The sequence below is a fragment of the Xiphophorus couchianus genome, chromosome 13 (genome assembly GCF_001444195.1).
Source record: "Xiphophorus couchianus chromosome 13, X_couchianus-1.0, whole genome shotgun sequence".
NCBI lineage: Eukaryota > Metazoa > Chordata > Actinopteri > Cyprinodontiformes > Poeciliidae > Xiphophorus > Xiphophorus couchianus.
Window position 1 is genome coordinate 27,180,197 of NC_040240.1, and position 26,274 is coordinate 27,206,470.

General features: G+C 40.3%; 2 protein-coding genes across 3 annotated transcripts; both read left to right on the plus strand.

The window, feature by feature from the left end:
* Nucleotides 1-2,469: 2,469 nt before the first annotated feature.
* Nucleotides 2,470-4,198, plus strand: polr1h (RNA polymerase I subunit H). Of its 2 annotated transcripts, none has more exons than XM_028037018.1 (5): nt 2,470-2,618; nt 3,317-3,478; nt 3,608-3,711; nt 3,794-3,903; nt 3,978-4,198. In XM_028037018.1, the coding sequence occupies exons 2-5, from the start codon at nt 3,361-3,363 to the stop codon at nt 4,000-4,002; spliced, it is 357 nt and encodes a 118-aa protein (XP_027892819.1). In that variant the 5' UTR covers nt 2,470-2,618; nt 3,317-3,360; the 3' UTR covers nt 4,003-4,198. The 2 variants fall into 2 exon arrangements, with proteins under 2 accessions (XP_027892819.1, XP_027892821.1); XM_028037020.1 differs by having other exon boundaries at nt 2,523-2,618; nt 3,298-3,478.
* Nucleotides 4,199-6,132: 1,934 nt separating this feature from the next.
* Nucleotides 6,133-17,203, plus strand: gtf2h4 (general transcription factor IIH, polypeptide 4). The gene is made up of 14 exons (XM_028037017.1): nt 6,133-6,478; nt 6,548-6,666; nt 6,750-6,854; nt 7,955-8,086; nt 10,015-10,197; nt 11,179-11,287; nt 11,661-11,729; nt 11,969-12,052; nt 12,352-12,517; nt 13,044-13,174; nt 14,656-14,703; nt 14,797-14,875; nt 15,804-15,865; nt 16,975-17,203. Exons 2-14 carry the CDS (start codon nt 6,551-6,553, stop codon nt 17,083-17,085), a joined length of 1,395 nt encoding a protein of 464 aa, XP_027892818.1. The 5' UTR covers nt 6,133-6,478; nt 6,548-6,550; the 3' UTR covers nt 17,086-17,203.
* Nucleotides 17,204-26,274: the final 9,071 nt, after the last annotated feature.

A 26,274-nucleotide genomic window follows, 5' to 3' on the forward strand; every position in this document is an offset into this window, starting at 1 on the left:
GTTACCCCATGACTCAGAAACATCAGCATTGAATGAAAGATGCAGTAGCCAAGAAAATCACTGATCTTTTATACAAACACATTACAAGTGTAGCAGGATGAAGCCTGCCCCAGGATTGAGGACACCTGGCACCTAATTACCTCCTAATGGGTGTGGAGAATAAAGGGAGACCGCAGGCAGACAGATAAATGCTCTATTAATCCCATGTGGGGAAATTGTTTTTGTTATAGCAGCTACAAGTGAAGTTATTCAATGTATGAATAAGGCTTTAATTCAGAGCAGTGTGACTTTACTGGACATGTTAGACTGGCTTCTGTCTTGGGTTTGTATAGCAAGCAGCCATACACAACAAAGGGCAGTTCAGTAAAATCTAAGGTTTTTTTATTTTTTATTTATTTATTTTTTTAAGATGTGTTCCCAGAAAGATTGGAATATACACATTAGTTTCTTAAAGTGGAAAAGATTATCTCTGTTATGCAAAGTAAGCAGATACCTCTGCTTCCTCGTTGATTAGTTGCTTCCTTTTCTACATCCTGTTTCACAAACATGTTCAGGAAGGCTCACAAAAGTGCTAAATTTGCCTGTTTCAGGTCACACGGTCCTAACCAGTGACTTGGCAAATAATTTAAACTGGGAGGATCAGTTCCTTGTGCAAACAATACAATGTCAACACAGCAAAAAACAAATGCAGCAGAGTATTTCTTCCTTTGCAAGTATACAGGCAAATTTATCTATATATATTATGTTTAAATGCAATATTTATTGCCAATTGTTTCAGAAAGGGAAGAGGTCACTATAGAGATTAATTTCACATTTTAAACTGTTCTTTGCAGTTTTAATGATTATTGGATTTAGGTAAAGAAAACCAAAGATACACTGTCACTGTTCTAATGTTTACATTAGAGCAGTGGTCTCGAGCTGCATTCCTTGAGATCCAGAGTCCTGCAACATTTTGATAAGTCCCTTGTTTTATATTAAGTGATGAAACTGCTTCACTAGTATTACTAGTATACTAGTAATACTGGTATACTGGTAATACTCTGCAGAGCTTTGCTAATGAGCTGCTGAAGCAGAGAGACATCTAAAGCTTGCAGGAGACCATCCCGTTCTGTGTGTGTGCTCAGAGAAACAGCTGGGGAGAAGAAACTCTGTTGGTCAAAGCTGGTTTCCATAAATAGTAATCTCCAGCTCTAAAATGAAGGCAGAAGCCTGAACTGTTTGTGTCCAGGATGTATGGGGTCTGCAGTGATTTCAGTTGCTCCTTTTCCTGAACTTTGACCTGTACAAGTCCTGGATGTAGGATAAGTCAGCACTGATAATCCGTCTCTATCCCACCTTTTCCCAAAAGCTAAGGTATTTTATTTTAGGATGCTCTCTGTACTGCTGTTTTATTACTGATATTTTTTCCTGTGACACGTCATTGAATCAATCAAACAAATTCTGTTCCATCGGAATAAGCAGACAAGCACATACAAGGACCCGCTGCAGTTTGCTTATCAAATTGGAGTTGGAGTTGATGATGCCATCATACACCTTCTTCAGCAAACCCCACTGTCATCTGGACAAAGCAGGCAGCACCATGAGGATCATGATCTTTGATTTCTCCAGTGTATCTAACACAATGCAGCCTGATCTTCTCTGGGTGAAACTCTAGAAGACACAAGAGGAGGCCTCAACATCGCGTTGATCTATATATGACTACCTAACAAACAGACAACAGTTTGTGAAACTGAAGGACTGAGTCTCTAACCAGGTGGTCAGCAACACAGGAGCACCACAGGGAACTGTACTGATGTACTGATGGACAAGAGGCTGAGTCATAAGTCTGTTGTTGAGTTTAATCTTTTCTGCCGTCATCTGATGGGGCAGCAGCATCAGAACCAGAGACCTAAAAAGGCTCAACAGCCTGATAAAGAAGGCTGGTTCTGTTCTGGGGATGACTGTGGAGCCTCTGAAGATGATTATGCAATGAAGGATTTTTCATAAAATCAAGAAAGATCAGACAGTCTCATGAAGATCATCCTCTTTATGAGACTGTCTTGAGAAAACAGAGTATCTTCAGTCAGAGGCTTCTTCAGATTCACTGTAATACAGTGAATCCCTTTGGGATTAATAAAGTATTTTTGAATTTGAATGTACAGTAAGCTTTCTAAGATTATCTAATTTCCTTAATGTCAGGTTTCCTCATGTCTCAGGATTCTCTAAAAAGATATTATGATTGGTGCTCTTTGATTGATTAAATATATATATATATATATTTCCTAATGTAATTATTTTCTTTTTTTCCATGAATACATTTAAATTCCATGAATCTAAAACTATACTTCACATATAACTTTATCATTTTGTATATTAGTTCTTCAAAAGAAGCTGTAAAACTCTAACTATATGTAATACTCTTTTCATTTGTAAATTTCAAGTAAATGTTTTTATTTATGTGACGTTTTAGGCCCGTTAAAGATGGGAAAAACTTTAGAGTAACTGCAATAGTATTGCAAACCAGAAGAAGGCAGTAAGGCGGGACAAGGGAAGCTAGCCGGTCTTAAACGCCGAAGAAGAAGACGTCCGGCATGTGAAAGCAGAAACTTGTGATTGTGCGCGGCTGCTGAGTGTAAAAGGTAAGTTTTACAAGTTTATAGCAAAATCACAGAGAGAACACCTGTCACCTTCTCATGTTATACATCTTCTAAAGAGATAATGATGCAAACTTCAGTCTGAAAGAAAATGTACCACGAATGGTAGCATAACGTTAGATTAGCAGACATCTTCCGGTGTTTTGTTTTTTTTCGGATTGGGAAACGAAACGGGGTTCTGTAATTATTGTCGATCAGTGGAACATGTCTTATTAGAATGTAACAAATATTTAGAGGAACGTCAGCATTTAAAGTCAGTTAAACAGAGAAGAAAAGTATTTTCTATAATCAATCTATTAGATGTGTCGAAATCTATTCGAAATCAGTTAGATTAAAAAAACCCAGGTTGTTTAATCGTATTAAACATTAAACATATTTATGCACACGCTCACACACACCTTTGATGTGTGCTTTGATAAATTCCCTGACTATCATTTACGATCACACTGCAGTCCGGTAGGTGGCGGTAAATGCACCTTAAGTCGGTTTGCCATCCGCCCATAAAATACAGTAGTAGTTGTAGTATAGTAGAAGAAGAAGACTTTCAGTGGTTCAGCAGCAGAACTTAACTTGATTCTAAGCTGTTAAAACAGAAACAGTTGTGTTTTCTGGAAACGTTGGCCTTGTGACTGAACAAACGCGCTCCTGCCCTGTAAACCTGGAGCTCTGGTTCTGTTCCCTAGATTCCTGGAAACAGCTACTTCGCATTATCTTTCCAAAGAAAGACATGTCTTGTTCTGCTGGTGACCCAAACTTCTGTCAAGAATGCGGGAATGTTCTCCCGCTCCCCGGAATATCCGACACAGTCCGATGCCCTCGCTGCTCCTTCAGCATCCCTGTAACAGGTACTGTCCTCCTGATTCTGACCAACTACATTCTATCTATCTATACATTCGTTTCTCTCTCTATATATACATGTATATATAAAGAGAGAAAAATAGACTTGATTTTGCTTCCTTGTGTTCATTACCCAGACTTCTCTGGCCTGGAAGTGTGTTCAGCTGTGGTGTTTAACCCTGAGCAGCAGTCATTAGTGGCTCTAAAGGATGATGATGGCTCGGAGCTGAAGGGACCTGTGGTAAGACCAGCCAGTTCATAGAGCTCCATGTGGTGCTAATGGTTGGAAATGGTTAATAATGAGGCGTTCTGCTATCCTCCAGATTGACAGACGATGTGCTCGCTGCAATAAAGAAGGGATGATTTACCACACTAGACAGATGAGATCTGCAGATGAAGGACAGACCGTGTTCTTCACCTGCATAAACTGCAGGTGACTTCAAGAGACCTTTACATTTCTTTACAGCTATGTGATGACTTTCCTCAGTTTCTATCTTTATGTTTTAGGTATCAAGAGAAGGAAGACTCCTGACAAAAATATTCCAAGTGTCTACAGGCAAATCTATTTACTACAAAACACTGCTGTCAGATCCAAGTTGGGTTCTGTACCTGGAATCTCACTTCAGAGGAAGTCTGTCAGGATTGTTGTGAACCAGACTCAACAAACTCTACTTTTCTTGTATGACTTGTTTGTGGTGGAAATAAAGTTTACAGTTAGTTAAAATTCACATGATGTTTCCTAAATTGTTTTAAATATGAACATTTAGTAAAGATGGTCAATTAATATAAACAAAAATGTAGAGATGTACAGATATAAAAATGTGTGGCAATATCAACATCTTATAATATATTTGCTGTTATGGCTGGTAACCAGTATTTGCCAGTATTACATAGTTTTCCCGACTATACAGAATCTAAGACTATATTTTTTTCTTTTTTCTTCAGTCAAGCCCAAAATAAATTTGTAAAGTAGTTGCCTTTCTTTAAATAAGGAAAATATGCAAAACCCCTTTAAAGGGGCTTTGGATCTACAATGATCCAAAGCATATTCTGTTCCTAAGTAAGTTTATTTATAAAGCGCTTTTCACAGACATAAAATCACAAAGAGTTGTACAATAGAAATCAACCTTAAAACCATACAAAACATAAAGCACAATAAAATCTAGAGATAAAAGCCTGGGAAAATGAAAATGTTTTTAGTTTGCTTTTTTAAAACTTCCACAGAGTCAGCAAAACGGAGCTGCAAGGGCCAGCTATTCCACATCCTTGGGGCCACCGACTGAAAGGCCCGGTCCACTTTAGGTTTTAACCGTGTTCGTGGAACAACCAAGAGATTCAGAGTCTGAGAACAAAGACCACAAGCAGCAGAATGTTTAGTTAAAAGATGACAAAGATAATCAGGAGACTGGCCATGTAATGCTCTGTAGGTCGGCACAAGAACTTTAAAACAAAATTCTAAAATCAACTGAGCCAGTTAGAACAGGAGTGATGACATAATTTAGTGGATTTGGTGAGAAGTCTGGGTGCTGCATTTTGTATTGACTGCAAATGTGAAATTGAGGATTTATCCAGGCAGTTAAAAAGGGCATTACAGTCCAGACCAGATGACACGAAAGCATGAATGATTTTCTCTAGGTCAACAAATAATCTCTCTGGAGATTATTTGTCTAATTTTAGAAATGTTTCTTAAACGAAAGAATGTGCCTTAATATGCGAGTCGAAGCCTAATGATGAATCAAATGTGACACCTAGATTTTTTACCTTTGATTTCACTAGCAGGCAGAAGGATGCAATTGTTTGGCTGATATCTTGATGAAAGTGACTGGGAGCAATAATCATAGTTTCTTTCTTACTGGTGTTTAGAACCAGAAAGTTACTGGAGAGCCAGTCACTGATACGGGACAAACACTGGACAAGGATGGCCAACCTGTCCAGTTGATGAGGTCTAAATGAAAAATACAATTGAACCAAGAATGTCTAATTATTTTTAGCTACTCTAGTTTAATAATGTTTAGTTTGCAGGACTGCTAGATTCATTTCCTAGTCCTCTGTGACTGTCTCTGGCCCCATGTGCCCAAACCTTCATATCTCTCTCTCAGTCTCTTTTTCTTCTTTCTCAGTTTGCCTTCTGCTCTTTCCCCTCACATCTGCAACCTGTTAGCTAATCAGCCCAGGTCTATTGTCCCAGCATTCACTCTCCCAGTATTTGATCTCACCCTTTTCATACTCTCCTCACTCCTTCTGTTTTTTCCCTGGTTTCGCCGCATTCTACTTGTGTCTTATTTTTATTTGACTGTGTCCTGTGTGTTTGTATGTTTGTTTTCTCAGCATTCTTTATTAAATCTTCAAAATCACCTGCTGCCTTTACCTCTCTGCATTTGGGTCCACTTTAAAAAAAACACGCAACATGACAACTATATTGGGGGAGACATTTTGTACTGAACTGCGGGCTTAATGAAAATAATTTTTTCTATAGTGTTTAAATAGACACATATTTATTGCTTACATGTAAAATTCTTGCCTTAGTTTGCCATCCGCCAATAAAATACAAAAGAAGAATATTTATATCTTAAATGTAGTTTCGTTAACTGTAAGCGGGAAATCAACAGACAAGCTAGAAAGCATCAATGCTGTAGGTGGCGGTAATGCTCCTTTAAGGAGGTTACAAACCGCCAAAGAGCAGAAGAAGTAAAAGGAAAAAGAGGACTGTGACCATGTTATTTTGTTCAAAGTAAATTTCTACAACGAAGAGTTTTGTCGTCCTGTCTTACTCTCCTTCACGGTTCGTTGCCAAATAACCGTGAAGGGTTTTTTTGTGTGTTTTTTGTTTTTTTTGACAAGGTTGTGTTTCTCGTCCGATCCAGACGAGAAACACAACCAATTTAAACACAATTTAAGACAGGTCGACAGGGTCATCCTGCCTTAATTTTTTTTTTTTTTTACAGAATATATATGTTCTGATTATACTAATGCAAGGAAGATAGAGCAGCTGTTAACAGATTTTAGAGGTGAGTAGTATGTAGAGACGACCAGCAGCATGTAGTTATGATTTTTGAAATATTTCGGTTCTGTGGCAGATCATGAAGCTGCGGGTCCAGTTGCAGTGTAAGAATCTCCATGAATACTTAAGAGAACTGAATCCTGAGATACTGGACAGACTGTATAACCACCCAGCAACATGTCTGGCTGTCTACAGGTATGTACCACCCTGTGTTGGACTTGTATTCTGTATACCCAGCCTCTGCCTGTAATATTAAATCCAAGATGTTCTGTTTCCAGGGAGCTTCCCTCACTAGCTAAGAACTATGTGATGCGGATGCTGTTCCTGGATCAGCCTCTCCCCCAGGCAGCTGTGGCACTTTGGGTACAAAAAAATAGTCAGAGGTGAGCGAGTCCCTTATCTTACATTAGTAAAAGTGTTACCACACAAAGAGCATTTCTACTCCTTACAAACTAAGCTGACTCCATATTTATAATTTATAAAAAGATATACTGGCTTTTTTTTTTTTACTGTTTGGGGTTAAAGTAGACTATATTTGTTTTGGGTTGAATAGGACCCAGTATATTTTATATGCTCAGTGTCAGAAAAGTAAGGGAATTTGTTTTGAGAATACAGAACTAAGCGTACACCACCTTTAAACATTTTCAGAATGCTCAGAGGATGATGGTATGATGGCTTTGCAACTGGTAACTGTACTTAAAATATTTGATCCAACACTGGTTCCTTGTGTGACATAATAATAAAAAAAATCTTAATAATCAACCAAGAGATCAGGAAGAGAATTGTGGATCTCCACAAGTCTGCTTCATCCCACCTTGGGTACAAATTCTTGGAGATGCAATCTTCATCTGTATAATAAGTATAAACAAGTATAATATGGGAACATCCAGTTATCATCATGGAGATTGGTTCTGTGTCCTGGAGATAAACATGCTCTGCAAATCAAACCATTCAGACAGAGAGTACTAAACGACTAATTAACCCTCGTTGTGGTTAAGAATTAAATTCAGCTTTCCTATTTGTTTGTATTTCTCTTTTCCCTTAATGAATGAAACCATCATGTGAAAACCTTTTTTATTTCCTTAGGTATTTTTTGTCCTTGTTGTTGATCAGAAACATTCAAGTGTAAAAATCACAAACAGAAATCTGTGAAGAGGTAAAAGCTTTTTCACAACACTGCACCTGTTGGAGATAATTTTTTTCTGCTTTTTCTCTTCTTCCAAGAGAACATTTTTCAAATTAGCTTATCAATTAACAATTAGTCCAAAGTCGTTGAAATGTATTAACATTGTTTATTTTTATTCATATGTAGACAAATGGACAAGTTTTATGAAACATTGTGATTGTGGAAATAATAAGATGACTCTGGGAACCCGAAGCCTTTCTATCACCCTCTCAACAGAACAAAGATTGTCTGATTGTGTTTCTCACTGGTTTTAGTTGAACTGATTGTATTTATTTGTTATTTTATGTGTTCCTGCAGGGATCATGATGACTGTGTCACAGTGCTGACCGGTCTTCGCCTTTGGCACAGTCAGCACCTTCAAGGTGGGCTTCAAGGATACATTTTAAATCCAGTGTTCAAAGACAACCTGGGAACAGCATTGCTTGGAGGGTATGTCTGCATTTGAAAAAGCATCATCATTTTTATGGCCTCACTCATTCTTTGTACTCCAGACTGGGTGACGTGGCAGAGGCTAATGTAGGCACATTGTCACTGCATCTACCAGGCTAAAATAAGATTTGTTATGTTAGAAATGTACACTAAAAATGACCCTGATTTACCTTGAGCTGCACAGTGGAGATAGTCTTAAACATTTTGGATTAGTAAAATTTTTGAATTATTATGTTTCAGTCATCTTAGTTTAATCTCCACTGCAGGTCATATTCTCTGGTAACATGTTTTAACTTATAAAAGAGGAAGCTACTGTCATTCTGTGCAGTTGCCTGGCATGTTTGGAATGTTTTTTACAACATGTTGCCGTATGGCACGATGGACCTCACTTGTAAAAAATTGATTTAACTTTAGGCATAGAAATATTTGCCTACATTTTGCTACATAAATATGTAGCAGAATTTTAACAGAATTAAAATCGGGATGCAGTTTATTTAAAATAACTGACTTACAAGTCAATCTTTAAATACATGCCGTATTTGACTGTGGAGAAAAACTCTTAGATTATCATAAAGTTACCACCTTTATGTCCTCTCCAAAGTAGCTGCAACAAGATAGTTTCTAAACATTTTAATGGCTTTTTAATAAGTTCTTTTATAAGTTATGACCTTTTTATTTCAACATAGAAGACTTGCGTTACAAGTTGCATATGACAAATTACATATGCTGTTTCATCACAAAACCCTTTAAAGTGAATCTCAGATTTATTAAGCTGTCAGTTGACATTATGTTTTTGATTTCTTTTCTGCTCTTGGTGTAAAAATATGTAAAAAGAGATAAAACTTTCTCCACTGAGGTGAGAGTTTTACTTTGACTCTCCAAACATTAAATAAAATGCATTTGTACAATCACAATGTCAACAGTTTGTACTCACAGAAAAAAAAAGTTATTGCACTGGAGTGAATGGCTTCTTATAGATGGTTTAGCTGCCATGAGGAACCCTACAGCACCTCACTGAGCTCAGAAGTACAAACTGGCAAACAAGAGAAGTCAACTGTCTGCAGGCTGACCGGCTCTATTGACATCGTGGTGACGGCACCGGAGTATAGAGCCAGACAGAGACCGAAAAACACATTTACTTCCACAGATCATAATTCTGTCTGTTCTTATTCGTTTTGACTGTTTATAAATGCCCTAAGCAGAGTTGTATCATTGATTTTGTTGTACTGCTTACTGTGCAATGACAATTAAGTGACCTTTACTTTACAGTAGATTGACAGGAAAGTGGGTAATGAGAGAGAGAGAAGACATGCAGCAAAGGTCAATGGGCCAGGACTCGAACCCGTGACAAGGACTGAGGCCTCCATACAGGGGTCTACCCACTGCGCCACCATCGCATCCCTAATCTGATATAATTGAGGTCTTCTTATGAAATTTTGCTCAATATGTACATTTTAAGTGTGCAATTGAATGACAATAAACTCTCACCCCAAGGCCATTCAGTTTTCTTAAGATGGAGTCTCTGAGATTTCTTAAAAATTGAATCAGTATTTTCAGCAAAGATAAGATGACCATCCAGAAACAAGCTTTGATATTTTAAATTTGCCACAGTTTCAGCTGGTGAAACTGGCTCCACTTTAAAATCATAAGGGTGGATGCCTTTAACATGTTTAGTTCTTTATCTGGGCTACATTAATGTCTAGCTAGCTCTGACAGCACCATGTCTGCAGGGTCTTTGTGTGAGAGAAACGGCTTCATCTATCAGCTTGAATTTCTTTTGTAATCCAACCAATGTCATATTATGTAAAAAAAATAAAATAAAAAATTCTCTCTTATTCTGCCAGAACTTGACTGGCTGATGCTATGGGCTTCAAAATATTAGAATTTCTCTGCTCTTTTAAATGACGGGATGCTGTTCTGCTCTTCAGAGGTGCACAGTGGGCGGACGAGGGGAGCAGCCTGGGGCCTGACCGCCATGCACGCGACATTGAGAGCCTGGACCGCTATGCTATGGAACGCTGGGAAGTGATCCTGCAGTTCATGGTGGGTTCACCTAGTGCTGTTAGTCAAGACCTGGCTCAGCTCTTGATTCAAGCCGGCCTCATGAGAAGGTACAGACAAATCCAGCTCACTTAATGCTTTACCACCATATAAAGAAAAATACCTGAGTTAATTGTAAATCAGATGGTAACCAATTTAATTTCCCAATTACTGTGAAATTTATGTAGACTTTTTGTAATTGCCATATTGCCTGTTCAGGTTTCACTGAACAGGACGATGATGTCAATATGATAAAATTGCATTTACTATATTTGCTTTGCAGTGATAAGAAAGTGATAAGAAAACAGGCAAAAGTAGCAGAAGGGGCCGTCTGTTACCACAAACAGGCCAGAATACTGAAAGTATTGAAAGCCTGGATGTCACTTCAACATATAAAGAAACTAGTAGAAGAGATTTGAGTTTATTTTAAAATCACTGCCAGGACTTCCAGCGAATGCTGAAGATCAGTGGCCGTTAAGTTTTACATATTTTATCTCCACTGCGCTAATGGACATTTAACTGGATTGAAAATCTATGCATAAGTCAGAAACAAAAATTACTTACTCATAATACAAACCATCAATAATTGAAACGGTAGTGTTTAAAACAGCTTTTCTGGTGTAATCTTCATAACAGAAAATATCAACAGCCATCAGTCAAATCTTCAAAAAACATCTCTGTAACGTTAATGAGTTTGGTGTATTTTAACAAAGTCATTGGCTGAATGAATCCCATGAAGAATGTAAGTGTGTGGTTGTTTTAGTTGTAGACTTCAAGTTCAAATTATTTCATTAACTAAAAGGTTCATTGCTACAGTGGGAAAGGTTAATATGAAGTTGTAGTTGGCCATCCATATGCTCACTTGTTCTAGAATAAGCTCTCAACATTTAGTTTAGTGACTCAAATAGATACTCTGTTCAATAAATTACTGTCTGAGCGGACGCTAACACAAGATTGTCAACTGGAAAGACCTTTCATGCAGAATGGTCATGTTAAAGGTCAAGACGAAGAACTGTTTCTCATCTTGCTCTCTCATTTTCTTTCAATATAAGTGAGGCAGGGGAAGCACCGTACATCACTTCCGCTGGTTTTCAGTTCCTCCTTCTGGACACAGCCTCTCAGCTTTGGTACTTCACTTTGCAGTACCTCAAAACTGCTCAGGTAACACTAAACTTGGAGCTGGATAATAGAAGTGTTGAATGTTTAGTATTCAGGTTATAGTTATAGTCATGTTGTTGTACTCTATTCTGAGGGATTTCTAACCATAAACATTGCAAAGTAAAGTTCCAAATGTATTTTTATTGTACTCCATTACTGCCTTGTTTACTCTCATCCAAGTTCAAATCCATAAGATGGAAAACGCAACATGCTCTATCCTGTAATGAAAATCTGAAGAAATAAAAAAAAAAAATTGGTAGAGTTGGCCAAGTCCTTCAACCTTTTTAGTTTTACTGCGACAAACAATTTGGATAATTCTCTTTTTCTCTTGTATATGTACATACATTTTTGCCGTTTTCTTGTTTTTGTCTTGCAGTCTAGAGGGATGGACCTTGTGGAGATCTTATCCTTCTTGTTCCAGCTCAGTTTTTCTACTTTGGGGAGAGTGAGTGGAAACGTTTTGCTTGGATTCTCATATTTAGTGTCTTTTTATCAAAGCAACTGTTTGTTGGCCCGTAGTACCACAGGTTCTCCTTAAGCCCTAGTAGTTGCGGCTTTAGAGGCATCAGTCAAACTCACCGTCCTGCTGGAACTGACACATTCTGATCTGCCTCCTTGTGGCCTGGTATTTCCAGACTGATTTTTGTCTTTCTTGTTATTCACCATGTACTGCCGGTGCTTCAGGATTACTCAGTGGAGGGGATGAGTGAGTCATTGCTAACTTTCCTGCAGCACCTTCGGGAGTTTGGACTGGTGTTTCAGAGGAAGGTGAGACCTCTTAATTCACCAGCTCTTTATTTTTTTCCCCAGTTTAATCCATTGATGCAAAAAGGAGAATGAAAATATCAGATGAGGTGTCATCGTTTTAATTAACTACATAATTATGATATTTACAAGTCATTTATTGTCATGAATGTAATGATCATTTTCTACATTCACAAAGAGGAGTTGGTAGTGTTTGCTTAAATAGTTTTCAGGTGACGTGAAAGAAAAGAAATAAGTGTAATCTGTCTGTAGTAGTGTAAAAAATATTTTTAGAATATAATTCCTCCACTATGTATATTCAGAGGAAGTCCCGGCGGTACTATCCCACCAGACTGGCAATTACTTTGGCTGCTGGAGTAACTACCAGCTCTGCCTCTACCTCCTCCACCAACATTGCTTCCATTCCTGGAACTAAAGATGGTGGCTTCATTGTTGTGGAAACCAATTATCGTCTCTACGCCTACACAGGTATGACTGAACAAAATTTGTATAGGATGGTTGGTTAAAAAAGGCCACCTCATTCCAGAATGCGTTTGTTTCTTCTTTTGTTTTATAGTGTACTGGCATATGTAGCAATCAATTCAGTTTATTTATAAAGAACCAATTCATAACATCATCTCATGCCACTTTACAAACAATCCTTTAAATTCAACATTACATATATTCAAACTGATTATAAGCAGTCACACAATCTGAAGTGAATAAAGTTATGGACTTTCTGTTGAGTTCATAACACCATGTTCCATGTCAAGACTCCATGCCATAGAAATCCAATTCATTCACCCAACACTTTTGCCACAGCTGTTCTTTTTAGCCGAATACATTTTTATTAAAGAAAATGTTTTTTTACTTCTCAACTGAACATATTGAAGATGTCACACCACTAATATGGAAGCAATAGGTCCAGACCTTTAGTAACACAGCTGCTTTTTTTCAAGTGATAAAACTTCATTCATCCCTACGGAATATATTCTCGCTTGCTTTTGTTTTTCAGATTCAGAACTTCAAATTGCTCTGGTGGCTCTTTTCAGTGAAATGTTGTATCGCTTTCCCAACGTGGTGGTCGCTCAGCTTACAAGAGAATCCGTTCAGCAGGCCATCGCTAATGGAATTACCGCTCAGCAGGTGTGTGGACTGTCAGGCAGACCTGCACAGTAATGACTCAGGGAAGGGAAATTAAACAGAAGAGATGCAGAACCAAACCAAAAGCCCTTCAGTTCTCCATATTCTCCCCTTTTTTACTTATTACTTGCCAGTTGTTCTCGAGGTAATTTTATTTATATAGCACATTTTCAGAAACAAGGCAGTTCATAATCCTTTTTCTATTGGCATAATTTGGTAATGCACCCACTAATAGATTGAATTCTATTCCATTTTTAATGTACTAATAAACTAAATAAACAGGAAATAAAATTTATTGTTGCATATGAATTATACACTTAATAATGGTTTTAAATTTTTTTTTTTAAAAATGATGCATTTAGAAATTTCCTACATATTATCAGGTTATCACTTATGTTTCTATAAGAAAATAGATAGTCACAAAACACTGATGACTTTTAATTAGTAGATAATTTAAGATGATCATAATCCAAAAGAAATAGAGGCTGTACTAAACAAAAAGTACCTATAATGTATAGGTTTCTTAACCATCCTGCCCAATGTGTGGCTCTGTGTCTGCACTGATAAAGTTTATATATGTGTTCCTCAGTTAGGCAGTACGTTAGTCGACCGATGGTTCAGCCTGTGGAGGAGCTTTTGCGCTTGTAGTCACGCAGCAACATGGTTTTTTTATTTATTCTTATTTTTATTATTATTACTATTATTATTATTATTATTGCGGTGACACGATGCATCAAACTGTGACATATCAAATGCTTGCTGTGCAGAGATCAGAAAAACTCGTCCCATAGAGCTCAGCCAACCAAAACGGTCTCTTTGGCGTTTATTAAAAATTCAATGGGCACAAAATGGAAAGCTACTAAAGCCACATAAATTAAATCTAAATCAAATTTAGCAGCATTGGTATCTGTAATAAACAAATGTTAAATTTCTATACCTGTGTTAAAATGTTACCATTTATGGGGCCCCTGAAGGCCTGGGGGCCTTAAGCACCTGCTGACTCAAGTTGGATTTAACAGAAATGCAAATAATTTATATTTTTTTAATAGTACTTTTTTGATTGGCTGTTTTTAAGACTACAGTTGTGGTTTTAAATAGTATTTCACTGGTGATGTTATCTGGTAATATTTTACATTTCTTGTTTACTTAACATCTTTTAATACAAAAACACATTGGGCTGCCAGTGGACTGCCTCGGACCCCAACTACCGGGCTTAACAAGTTTTCTTGCAGAGAAACCCTGCTTAGAAAATTGTGATTTCTTTCATATCTATTTTTAATAAATTCGCAAAATATCTGAATATTTTTCCACATTAGAGGGGCATTTTTCTATTTTTCAAAATTGCATTTGTGCATATTATGAAATATGTGATTAAATATTTTTAGTTTTAATAAAAAATATATGTATAATTTATATACCAGAAAAAAACATGCAGCTGCACATGACATCTTTTGTACCATGTGTTGTACTTTGTGTTTTATTAGATCATCCACTTTCTAAGGACCAGAGCTCACCCTGTCCTGCTCACACAGGTATTGTTGGCTCACTTTTCAAGAAAGAAATGATGTCCTGCTGACATTTTAAGGCACCACACAGGCCCTTTATTTTGCATGCATATGTTTCAGACCCCAGTGCTGCCTCCAACTATAACAGACCAGATCAGACTGTGGGAGCTTGAGAGAGATCGGCTGCAATTCACAGAGGGTGAGTGTGAGACCTGTCTGAGCCCAGGGAACTGTTAGACAAAATGGAACTATTCTTTACTGTTCCACAGTTTGGAAAATTCAGTGGAACAGCAGAAAAGTGACAGATAATCAAAGCATGTAGAGTCACACAAAGATAAAAAGATTTTTTTTAAGTTAACATACTGTATAGCCAGGACAAAATTGTAATCGTGATTCTGCCCTGTTGGGCTCTAGGGCTGGGCCACATTATGTCATTCACAATGATACTGGTATCAAAAACCTGCTAGTAAAGATGTAGTTGTAAAGATGAAGGCAAATAGGGCTATACCGCCATAAAAACAAAGAAGAAATTGGATTACAGTCTGGACTGAACTGAACCAATTCTATTGCAGATAGAATTAGCTAATTTTATCTAATTCTAGAATTAGCTAGTTATCATAGTAATATAGTAGACGTAGTAGTGTGATGGCAGCTGCAGCTCCCATACCGCTGTTACCTGGTTGCACGGAGTTCCAAGTACACCTCGCTGCAGCAAACGGTAAGGGGCGGGGCTAGAGCACATGGCTGACCAATACCATATTTGGAAATGGGACCGTTGCACTCTGGTCTTGTGTGAAATTCTGTTCCTCTCCTGGGACCTTGGAGTATGCCAACTAGAGGTTGTGTACAAGACAATTGTTGAGCGTTTTCTAACTTTTCAACTCCCCACTTGGTATGGTCACATGAGCTGCAGAATAAAAGACAAGCTTTTAAGAATACTTTCAAGGCAGGTAAAATAAATCTACCCTTGACATTATGTTTTTAATGGGGAAACTTGTAACTATCAGAGTAACTATTTATCCAACTGTATGCTGACTCCTCTTCTAAGTTCTTGTAAGAGAACAAGGGATGGTATTGAGCTCATAACCTGGACACAACTAGCTCAGAATGTTTTTTTTCTCTTTCAGGAGTGCTCTACAATCAGTTCCTGTCCCAAGCAGACTTTGAGGTGCTGCGAGACAGAGCTCAGGTTGGAACGTACTTTCTGACAAATAATGCCACCCTTTTTCAGCTTGAAAAATATTCAGCAGCTGACAAGTATTCCTCTGGGTATTTAGTCAACTGTCACATATGGGGGAATCTTTCTGCCATAATTCGAGAGCACACGTTTTCAGTCTGAAAGCAGGATTACATGTCTTTCTTTTCAAAACTTTTAATACTTTGCTTACATTTTCATTTCAGGAAATGAAAATGTAAGCTTAAATTATATTTATCCAGATAAATTTTAAATGATATTTATCTAGATATTTATATTTACATAAATATAAATATATATATTTAGATAGATGTTGTAACCTGGATGATCAGAAGGCTGTTAGCGATCAGTAGCTAACAGTAGCACACTGCTGGCAGATGTTTAGTGTCCTACGGAGCAGAAAGCTGAGATTGTTGTTTCTCTCTTCTCCAGTGGGTGGCGCAGGTTGCTACAATTATTAGTAGCGACACACGCACACCTGCTAGAATTAAACAAACTCACCCAGTGCAACACTTTCATTCTATTGGTTGATAGGTTCCCAGTTGACGGTGCATTTTTGTTCCAAAAGCAAGCAGAAAATGTTTCGCAAGCAAGCAGAGAGTTTTGCAAGAGTATGAGAAGTTTTGAGTACATTACAAGTTTTGAGAAAAAAGACATGAAATCCTGCTTTCAAAATGAAAATGTAAGCAATAGTATTAAAAGTTTTGAGAACAAAAGACATGTAATCCTGCTTTCAGACTGAAAATGTGTACTCTCAAATAATGGCAGAAAAATTCCCCCATAGTCACAGACCAACATACTGTTTGTAATGAGTTATTCCAATCTCAAAACTTAGCTGAAACTACACAGAAATGATTTGAGACAGCAAGGTATATATTCTGTAATGTCCCAGTCAAAGCACAGACCTGAATGCAATAGAAAAAATGGCTGTCAGTTTCATTATATTGAAAACTAAATGAAATTAGTTTTCATTTTGACATTAAGGGTTTTTTGTAAATTTTTCATAAAACCATTTCATAATCAATTTGATTGAATGTGATTGATTTGTAACATCCTGGTTTTCTGCTGTTCTGATGCTGTTTAATCAAGCTGTCATTGTGCAGGGTTTGGGCTGTCTGGTGTGGCAGGATGTGGCTCACAGGGTGATGGTGGTGACATCCCAAGGACACAGCGAGGTCAAGAGGTTCTGGAAACGACAGAGGTCTCACATATAGCCAGAGGAAGCTGCTCATCGAGCAGTGACCCCGCATATGTTTACTACTGTCAGTTTGGAATCTTGTACATTCTCTCACGTTTTTTTTATTAAATAAATTAATCATATTTGTTGATTTATTTTTGTGGATTTCTGTTGTAGGAATTTTGCTCTATTATTAAATCGTGCCTCTATTTGATAAAGGAACTCTCTGGCCATTTCAAACTATATTACAAGCATGTTAAACAAAACCTGGCACTTGTGATGCAAAGCAAATTATTGTCATTAAACAGTTTTACAATTGTAAAATTGTAAAACTATATACAGTATTTTCCACACTATAAGGCGCATCTAAAAACCTTCAATTTTCTCAAAAGCCGAGAGTGCACCTTTTAATATGGTGCGCCTTATATATTTACCAATATTGAGCCACAACAGGTCTCGCAACTACAGTAAGCAGCCGCCGACTTCATTTTCCCCCGTAGAAGAAGAAGCGCGCGGTGCATGCTGGGTTTTGTGTAAAGACCCTAAAATGGCTCCTATTAAGAGACAAGCTTGCGACGCAGAGTTTAAGCTCAAGGCGATCAGTCACGCAGTAGAACATGGGAATAGAGCAGCAGCGAGAGAATTTAACATGAACGAATCAATGGTTCGGAAGTGGATATATATTGTGATTGCACTAACGTTTGATTTACCGTAACAGTATCAGACTGTTTTTTACGTGTTTATTGAATCGAGGAAAAGTTCCCCTCCACTATATGTTATACCTTGCTGTTGTTAAAGGATAAATTGTGTCAAGAAAATACCACGTCACTTACTTTACCTTGGGGAAAATAATAAAACATCTGTTTATTCATTTTGGGAATGAACGGAGTTTTCAGAACGCTGGTTTGTAATCTATTAATAAAGTTTGACTGAAATATCTGACTATTTTGTTGACATTCCTTTTAGCGCAGTTCCATCTAATGGATGCATAACGTAACCCCAGCTTCTACTGTAGCGTCTATTCTATGCGCCTTATAAGGCGGTGTACTTTGCATATGAAAAAAGTTTTAAAATAGGCCATTCATTGAAGGTGTGCCTAATAATGTGGTGCGCCTTATAGTGCGGGAAATACGGTAATTGTAAAGTTGTACAATTTTACAATTGTTAAACTGTTTAATGACAATTTATTTGCTTTTAATAGAGCAAATAATTTTGCACTATTATTAAATCGTGCCTCTATTTGATAAAGAAACTCTCTGGCCGTTTCAAAACTATATTGCAATCATGTTAAACAAAATCTGGCACTTGTGATGCAAAGCAAATTATTGTCATTAAACAGTTTTACAATTGACCTTACTAAGATTTAGATTAATCTAATCTTAGTCTGATTAGATTAAGATTTCACATTCTTAATCTAACCAAACTAAGAATGTGAAATATTCACAGTGTTATTTAAAAAATGAAGTTCACATGTATTACACACAGTGACGTGGCTGGAGTGGCACGGACACATCAACTGGACAATACCTCAGATTCTCTTTGGGGTTTGCTGGCCAACCAAACACAGGAACACCATGGTCACTGTGTGGGCCAGTATGAAAAAATCAAATTAGCATCTCCATCCAGCTTGTCAGCAGAGGGAAGCATGAAGTGCTCTGAAATGTCTTAGGACAGCTGCATTGACTTCAGAAATCCCAGTGGACCAAGACCACTAAATAAAATGTCACCCAGTCATCAGGAACTGTGGAGACTTTTGGACCACTGAGTAACATTCCAGTTAATTTCTACTTGGACTTTTTCAATTTGTAGTTGTGTTTAGTAATTTGAACTTCAGGACCACCGTAGGGATGCCCTCAACATAGAGCTAATGGAGCAATTCTATTGTGTTGATGAGAATTTTGGTTCTTCTCAGAGAGCTGACTCAGCTTCTTTAGGAGCCGAAGAAGTCTTTGGGCTTTTAATTTATCATCTGCAGCCTCATATTTTACTATAATTTGGCAAATATCAATGTTTTGCATGGTAAATCCTTTTGCATTCATTGTTCCCTATATGAGAAGTCTTATACGTTCTTAATTATATGTATTTGTTTTGTTACATAAGCACACATTCTTACTTTTTAAATCAAAATGTTAATTAACAAAGACAAATGAAAAAAACACCACAACCAAATCTATGGAACATGATGATATGACTATCATCAGCCTAACGGCATAATTGCCTAAAGACTTAGGCAATTATGCTGTTAGGCTGACAATATAGCATTAATTTTCAGTCAGGAGTTTCTTATCTTACAGGTGTAAATTCTATTTATGGTTTTTGTACACATTCCTCACTGCTGGGGGATGGACTCTATAAATAAATAAATAAATGTATGTATGTATGTATGTATGTATGTACGTTCGTACATATATATACGCATACATACATATATAGACATATGTATGTATGCGTGTATATATATATATATATATGAGAAACTGGACACTTGTGCAAGTGGTTTGCAGTTGGCTTCAAGGGTGGTTGAAGCCAACTGCAAACTGGAAGTACTTTCTGGGTACTGGTCTTTTCATTGTACCCTTGTGGAGCTCTGACAGTTGGCTCACCTCCCTCCTTGTTACCTTGATTTTAGCCTCTAACCGTCTTTTCCATGGTGGGTATTGGGTCTCATGGCTGCTCTTATAGCCAAGTATCTCAAGGATCACTGATGCTGAGTTGTAGATCAGCTCATTGGTTTCTGTTATGGTGTTGGTAGGGATCGTTCTCAATGCTGCATTCACATTCTCAATGAGGCTTTCTGATGGTACTTCACTCAGCCGTTGTAATTGGCACCGAGGAGGTCTGGTTGTCATTCGGGTCATGATTTTCTCTCTCAGGTCAGCAGCTGTCTCGTTCAGCTCGCTCCATCCATCCATCCATCCATCCATCCATCCATCCACATCCATCCATCCATCCATCCATCCATCCATCCATCCATCCATCCATCCATCCATCCATCCATCTTCTTCCGCTTATCCGAGGTCGGGTCGCGGGGGTAGCAGCTTCAGAAGGGAGGCCCAGACTTCCCTCTCCCCGGCCACTTCTTCCAGCTCTTCCGGGGGAATCCCAAGGCGTTCCCAGGCCAGCCGAGAGACATAGTCCCTCCAGAGTGTCCTGGGTCTTCCCCGGGGCCTCCTCCCGGTGGGACGTGCCCGGAACACCTCACCAGGGAGGCGTCCAGGAGGCATCCTGACCAGATGCCCGAGCCACCTCAACTGGCTCCTCTCGATGTGAAGGAGCAGCGGCTCTACTCTGAGTCCCTCCCGGATGACTGAGCTTCTCACCCTATCTCTAAGGGAGAGCCCAGCCACCCTACGGAGAAAACCCATTTCGGCCGCTTGTATCCGCGATCTCGTTCTTTCGGTCATGACCGAAAGCTCATGACCATAGATGAGGGTGGGAACGTAGATCGACCGGTAAATCGAGAGCTTCGCTTTTTGGCTCAGCTCTTTCTTCACCACGACGGACAGGTACAATGCCCGCTTAACGGCAGATGCTGCACCAATCTGCCTGTCGACCTCCCGCTCCCTTCTTCCCCCATTCGTGAACAAGATCCCGAGATACTTAAACTCCTCCACTTGGGGCAGGACACCCCCCCTGACCCGGAGAAGGCACTCTACCCTTTTCCGGCTCAAGACCATGGCCTCGGATTTGGAGGCACTGATCCCCATCCCGGCCGCTTCACACTCGGCTGCGAACCGCTCCAGCGAGAGCTGCAGATCACGATCTGATGAAGCCAAAAGGACCACATCGTCTGCAAAAAGCAGAGATGAGATCCTAAGGCCACCAAATCGGATCCCCTCAACACCTTGGCTGCGCCTAGAAATTCTGTCCATGAAAGTGATGAACAGAATTGGTGACAAAGGGCAGCCCTGGCGGAGTCCAACTCTCACCTGAAACGAGCCCGACTTACTGCCGGCAGACTCTGACACCGGTCATACAGGGACCTGACAGCCCATATCAAAGGGCCCGGTACCCCATACTCCCGGAGAACCCCCCACAGGGCTCCCCGAGGGACACGGTCGAACGCCTTCTCCAAGTCCACATGTAGACTGGTTGGGCGAACTCCCATGCACCCTCCAGGACCCTGCCGAGGGTGTAGAGCTGGTCCAGTGTTCTACGACCAGGACGAAAACCACACTGCTCTTCCTGAATCCGAGGTTCGACTATCCGATGGACCCTCCTCTCCAGGAACCCCGAATAGACCTTGCCAGGGAGGCTTAAGAGTGTGACCCCTCTATAATTGGAGCACACCCTCCAGTCCCCATTTTTGAACAGGGGGACCACCACCCCAGTCTGCCAATCCAGGGGAACTGCCCCCTATGTCCATGCGATATTGCAGCGTCGCGTCAACCAACACAACCCTACAACATCCAGAGCCTTAAGGAACTCCGGGCGAATCTCATCCACCCCCGGGGCCTTGCCACCGTGGAGCTTTTTAACCACCTTGGCAACCTCGTCCCCAGAGATTGGAGAGCCCAACCCAGAGTCCCCAGGCTCCGCTTCCTCAATGGAAGGCATGTTGGTGGGATTGAGGAGGTCTTTGAAGTACTCTGCCCACCGGCCCACAACGTCCCGAGTAGAGGTCAGCAGCACACCATCCCTACTATAAACAGTGTTGGTGCTGCACCGCTTCCCCCCCGAGACGCCGGATGGTGGACCAGAATTGCCTCGAAGCCGTACGGAAGTCTTTCTCCATGGCCTCTCCAGACTCCTCCCACGTCCGAGTTTTTGCCTCAGCAACCACCCGAGCCGCATTCCGCTTCGCCCGCCAGTACCCATCGGCTGCTTCCGGAGTCCCACAGGCCAAAAAGGCCCGATAGGACTCCTTCTTCCCTCACCGAAGGTGTCCACCAACGGGTTCGAGGGTTGCCGCCGCAACAGGCACCGACAACCTTGCGGCCACAGCTCCGATCGGCCGTCTCGACAATGGAGGCACGGAACATGGTCCACTCAGACTCCATGTCCCCCACCTCCCCCGGGACGTGTTCGAAGTTTTGCCGGAGATGGGAGTTCAGCTCTGATTCGCTCAATGGGGCCGTGTATCCCCTGACTGGGTGGGGACTTGTAGTTAAGTCCCCACAGTTCTGACATCCAGGTTCCTCCTTTTTGCCGTAGCATTTGTGTTGTATCTCGTCAATCTCAAGTTGTGATAGCAGTTGCCGTTTGCGGATGTTGGAACACTGAGCTGCTAGTTGTTTAGTGCTTAGTGCTTGACTGGGGATGTCGAAGTAACCATTCCTTCACCAGTCTTTGCATGTAAACTCTCTGATTAGGGTAGTGGCATTCCAACAGATCCACATTTTCATCTCTCGCCCATTTCCGTCTTGTTCCAGTAGGCCATTTGTCATCAAGGTGCTCTGGTTCCCCAACACCTGACGCAGACCTTGTTTGGCCGGGCGTCTGAGCTGGCATGTTATGCATTTTAGTATCTCTCATGGTATAAGGTAGGCAGTAGCTTGAAGGGTCTTGCCTAAGGACCCAGACTGGATTCGAACCCCGCCCTCTCGGGTTATATATTGATGCCTTATCTATTGAGCTATCCAGTTAGCTAAAAAAACAGGTATGAAAAACTGGACAGCACCAGGGCCTGACATGATCCATGCCTACTGGCTAAAGAAACTCACTGCCCTCCATGAGCGACTGGCAGGCCAAATGAACCAGCTGCTACAAAGTGGGACTCACCCTGAATGGTTAACTGAAGGGCGGACAATCCTAATCCAGAAGGATCCATCAAAGGGTCCAGTCCCACCCAACTACCGACCAATAACCTGCCTCTCCACAACATGGAAGCTCATGTCAGGCATCATAGCGGCCAAGATAAGCAAACACATGGATAAACACATGAGCACGGCACAGAAAGGTATCGGTGTAAATAGCAGAGGAGCCAAACACCAACTCCTCGTAGACCGCACAGTTGCCTGAGACTGCAAAACCCGACACACCAACCTGTGCATGGCTTGGATTGATTACAAGAAAGCCTATGACTCAATGCCCCATACTTGGATCATTGAATGCTTAGAGATGTATAACATCAACAGGACTCTGAGAGCCTTCATTGCAAACTCGATGAGGCTGTGGAAAACCACCCTTGAAGCCAACTGCAAACCACTTGCACAAGTGTCCATCAAATGTGGCATATACCAAGGAGATGCTCTGTCCCCGCTACTGTCCTGCATAGGCCTGAACCCCCTCAGCCAAATTATCAACAAGACTGGCTACAGATACCGACTCAAAAATGGGGCCAACATCAGTCACCTCCTCTACATGGATGACATCAAGCTGTATGCCAAGAGTGAGTGAGACATCGACTCACTGATCCACACCACCAGGATCTACAACACGGACATTGGGATGTCATTCGGACTAGAGAAGTGTGGTCAGCTGATCACAAAGAGGGGGAAGGTCATCCGCACGAAGGGGTCTCACTCCCAGAAGGAACAATAGCAGACATAGAGGACAGTTACAAGTACCTAGGTATACCACAAGCAAATGGCAACCTCGATGAGGTCACAAGGAAAGGAGCCACAGCTAAATACCTCCAACGAATAAGGCAAGTCCTGAGAAGCCAGCTCAATGGCAAGAACAAAATCCGTGCGATAAACAGCTATGCCCTGCCAGTAATCAGGTACCCTGCTGGAATAATTAGCTGGCCAAAGGAGGAGATAAAAGCCATGGATATTAAGACTAGAAAACTACTAACAATGCATGGAGGGTTCCATCCCAAATCCAGCACCCTGAGACTGTACACGAGCCGCGAGGAAGGAGTCAGAGGACTAGTGAGTGTGAGAACCACAGTCCAGGACGAAACAACTAAGATCCATAAATACATCAGGGACAAAGCCTCAACAGACAATGTGCTCAGTGAATGTCTCAGACAACAGGGAACGGAGGTTGAGGTGCCAGAGATACCATCATGGGAGGACAAGCCCCTACATGGGATGTACCACCAGCAAATAACCCAAGTGGCTGATATCAGTAAATCCTACCAATGGCTGGAAAAAGCTGGACTCAAGGACAGGACAGAGGCCCTCATCCTGGCCGCCCAGGAACAGGCCCTAAACACCAGAGCAATAGAGGCCCAGATATACCACACCAGACAAGACCCAAGGTGTAGGTTGTGCAAGGAGGCCCCTGAGACAGTCCAGCACATAACAGCAGGGTGCAAGATACTGGCAGGGAAAGCGTACATGGAACGACATAACCAAGTTGCAGGCATAGTGTACAGAAACATCTGTGCAGAATATGGACTGGAAACCCCGAGATCAAAGTGGGAAACACCCCCAAAGGTGGCGGACAACGCCAGAGCTAAGATCCTGTGGTACTTCCAGATCCAGACAGACAAAATGGTAATGGCGAACCAACCAGACATTGTCGTAGTGGATAAACAACAGAGGAAAGCCGTTGTGGTAGATGTAGCAATACCAAGCAACTGCAACATCAGGAAAAAGGAGCACGAGAAACTAGAGAAATACCAGGGCCTCAGGGAGGAACTGGAGAGGGCCTGGAAGGTGAAGACCACAGTGGTGCCTGTGGTCATTGGGGCCCTCGGGGCAGTCACCCCCAAACTGGACCAATGGCTACAACAGATCCCAGGAACAACATCAGACATCTCCGTCCAAAAATGTGCAGTCCTTGGCACAGCTAAGATACTGCGCAGAACCCTCAAGCTCCCAGGCCTCTGGTAGAGGACCCGAGCTCAGAGGATAAGAACCTCTGAGGTGGGTGAGAAGGGAATTTATATATATATATATATATATGTATGTACTGTATATATCTATATCTATGTATGTATGCATGTTTATATATATATATATATATATATATATATATATATATATATATATATATATATATATATACTGTATATGCACGTACGTGTATATACACATACATACATATATGTATATATATATGCATACATACATACATATATAGACATATATATGTCTATATATGTGTGTACTGTATATATCTATATGTATGTATGTATGTATGCATGTTTGTATGTATATATATATATAGCCTGCCCCCCAGATATAGTGTTCTTTTAAAGAACTGTTGGAAAAAGAAATTCAGGATTCAGGAGAGTCATCATTTAGCGTTTCATCTGTGTTTGGAGGTTTCCCTCTAGCTGTGTCAAAGGCCGCCTTAACTTGAAGATATGTATTTAAAACGGATCTGTAGAGCCTACTGAAAACTAATTTGACCCAGCTGCTCAAAACACTAAGTGTGCACAGAGCAGCATATACTTTTGCTCGAAATGAACTGACACAGGTGGAAATATTTGTTTTGGTTGTGTCAAAGGCAATCCTGGTTCTTGTTGAGGTCTGATTTAAAAAATATGCAAGATATCTCCCAATTGACTGAAATACTTCAGCAACAAATGTGAAGGAGACATCGAAACCATCCTGGCAACCTTGAACTATTGCCAGACTGAAGTCAAAACTTAGCTCAAGGACTCTGTCAAGTAAACGAACTCGTTCATCTTGTAGCCTAAAGAACATCAATTCAGTTCTGTCTCTGACTGCTTGGGAAATTTCCATGATGTTTGTTAGGGCAATGTTAGTATAAGCAATGAGTCCTGTTCTGACAGCATCTATTCTATCTCTGACTCTGCTTAAGAACTGTACCACTCTGTTTTGAATGCTTGAATATCTTTCTTCTATGTCATTGAAAACGATCCTTAAATAAGAAATGAATGATGTAGCGATCTCAGAACCAAGGTGACAGATTCTCTCAACTACAAAAGAAAAATATTCTTTTATTGCAGCAGAGACGGTCCATTCAAGCAACTCATTTCTGATTCTCATTTGAGATGTGTTTAAAAAACTTGCAAATCTGATCCTTGTTGTTTGAAATGTGGCCACAATAATGTTTCTTGCTCGGTTTAAAAATTGTGACATTTCTTTGCAAGTTTTGCCAAAAATACTTTCAATGTATTTGAAAATCTTCCATGGCCATTTCAAGTTCTGAGCAGGAGGTTCTGGTTCAGTTTGATCCCTGGACATTTGCTGGTCATCATCATCATTTTGAGACTCATCTAGACAAACAGCAGCACACATAAAGTTAGAAGAAAGGTTGGACACCAGATACTCTTGTTTCACATTTTCCTTTTGTATAACTGTGAGTCTGTCAGTTTGCTCATCCCTGTGGTTTGTGGTCTTTGCTGTAGTTTGTTGGTCCTTCT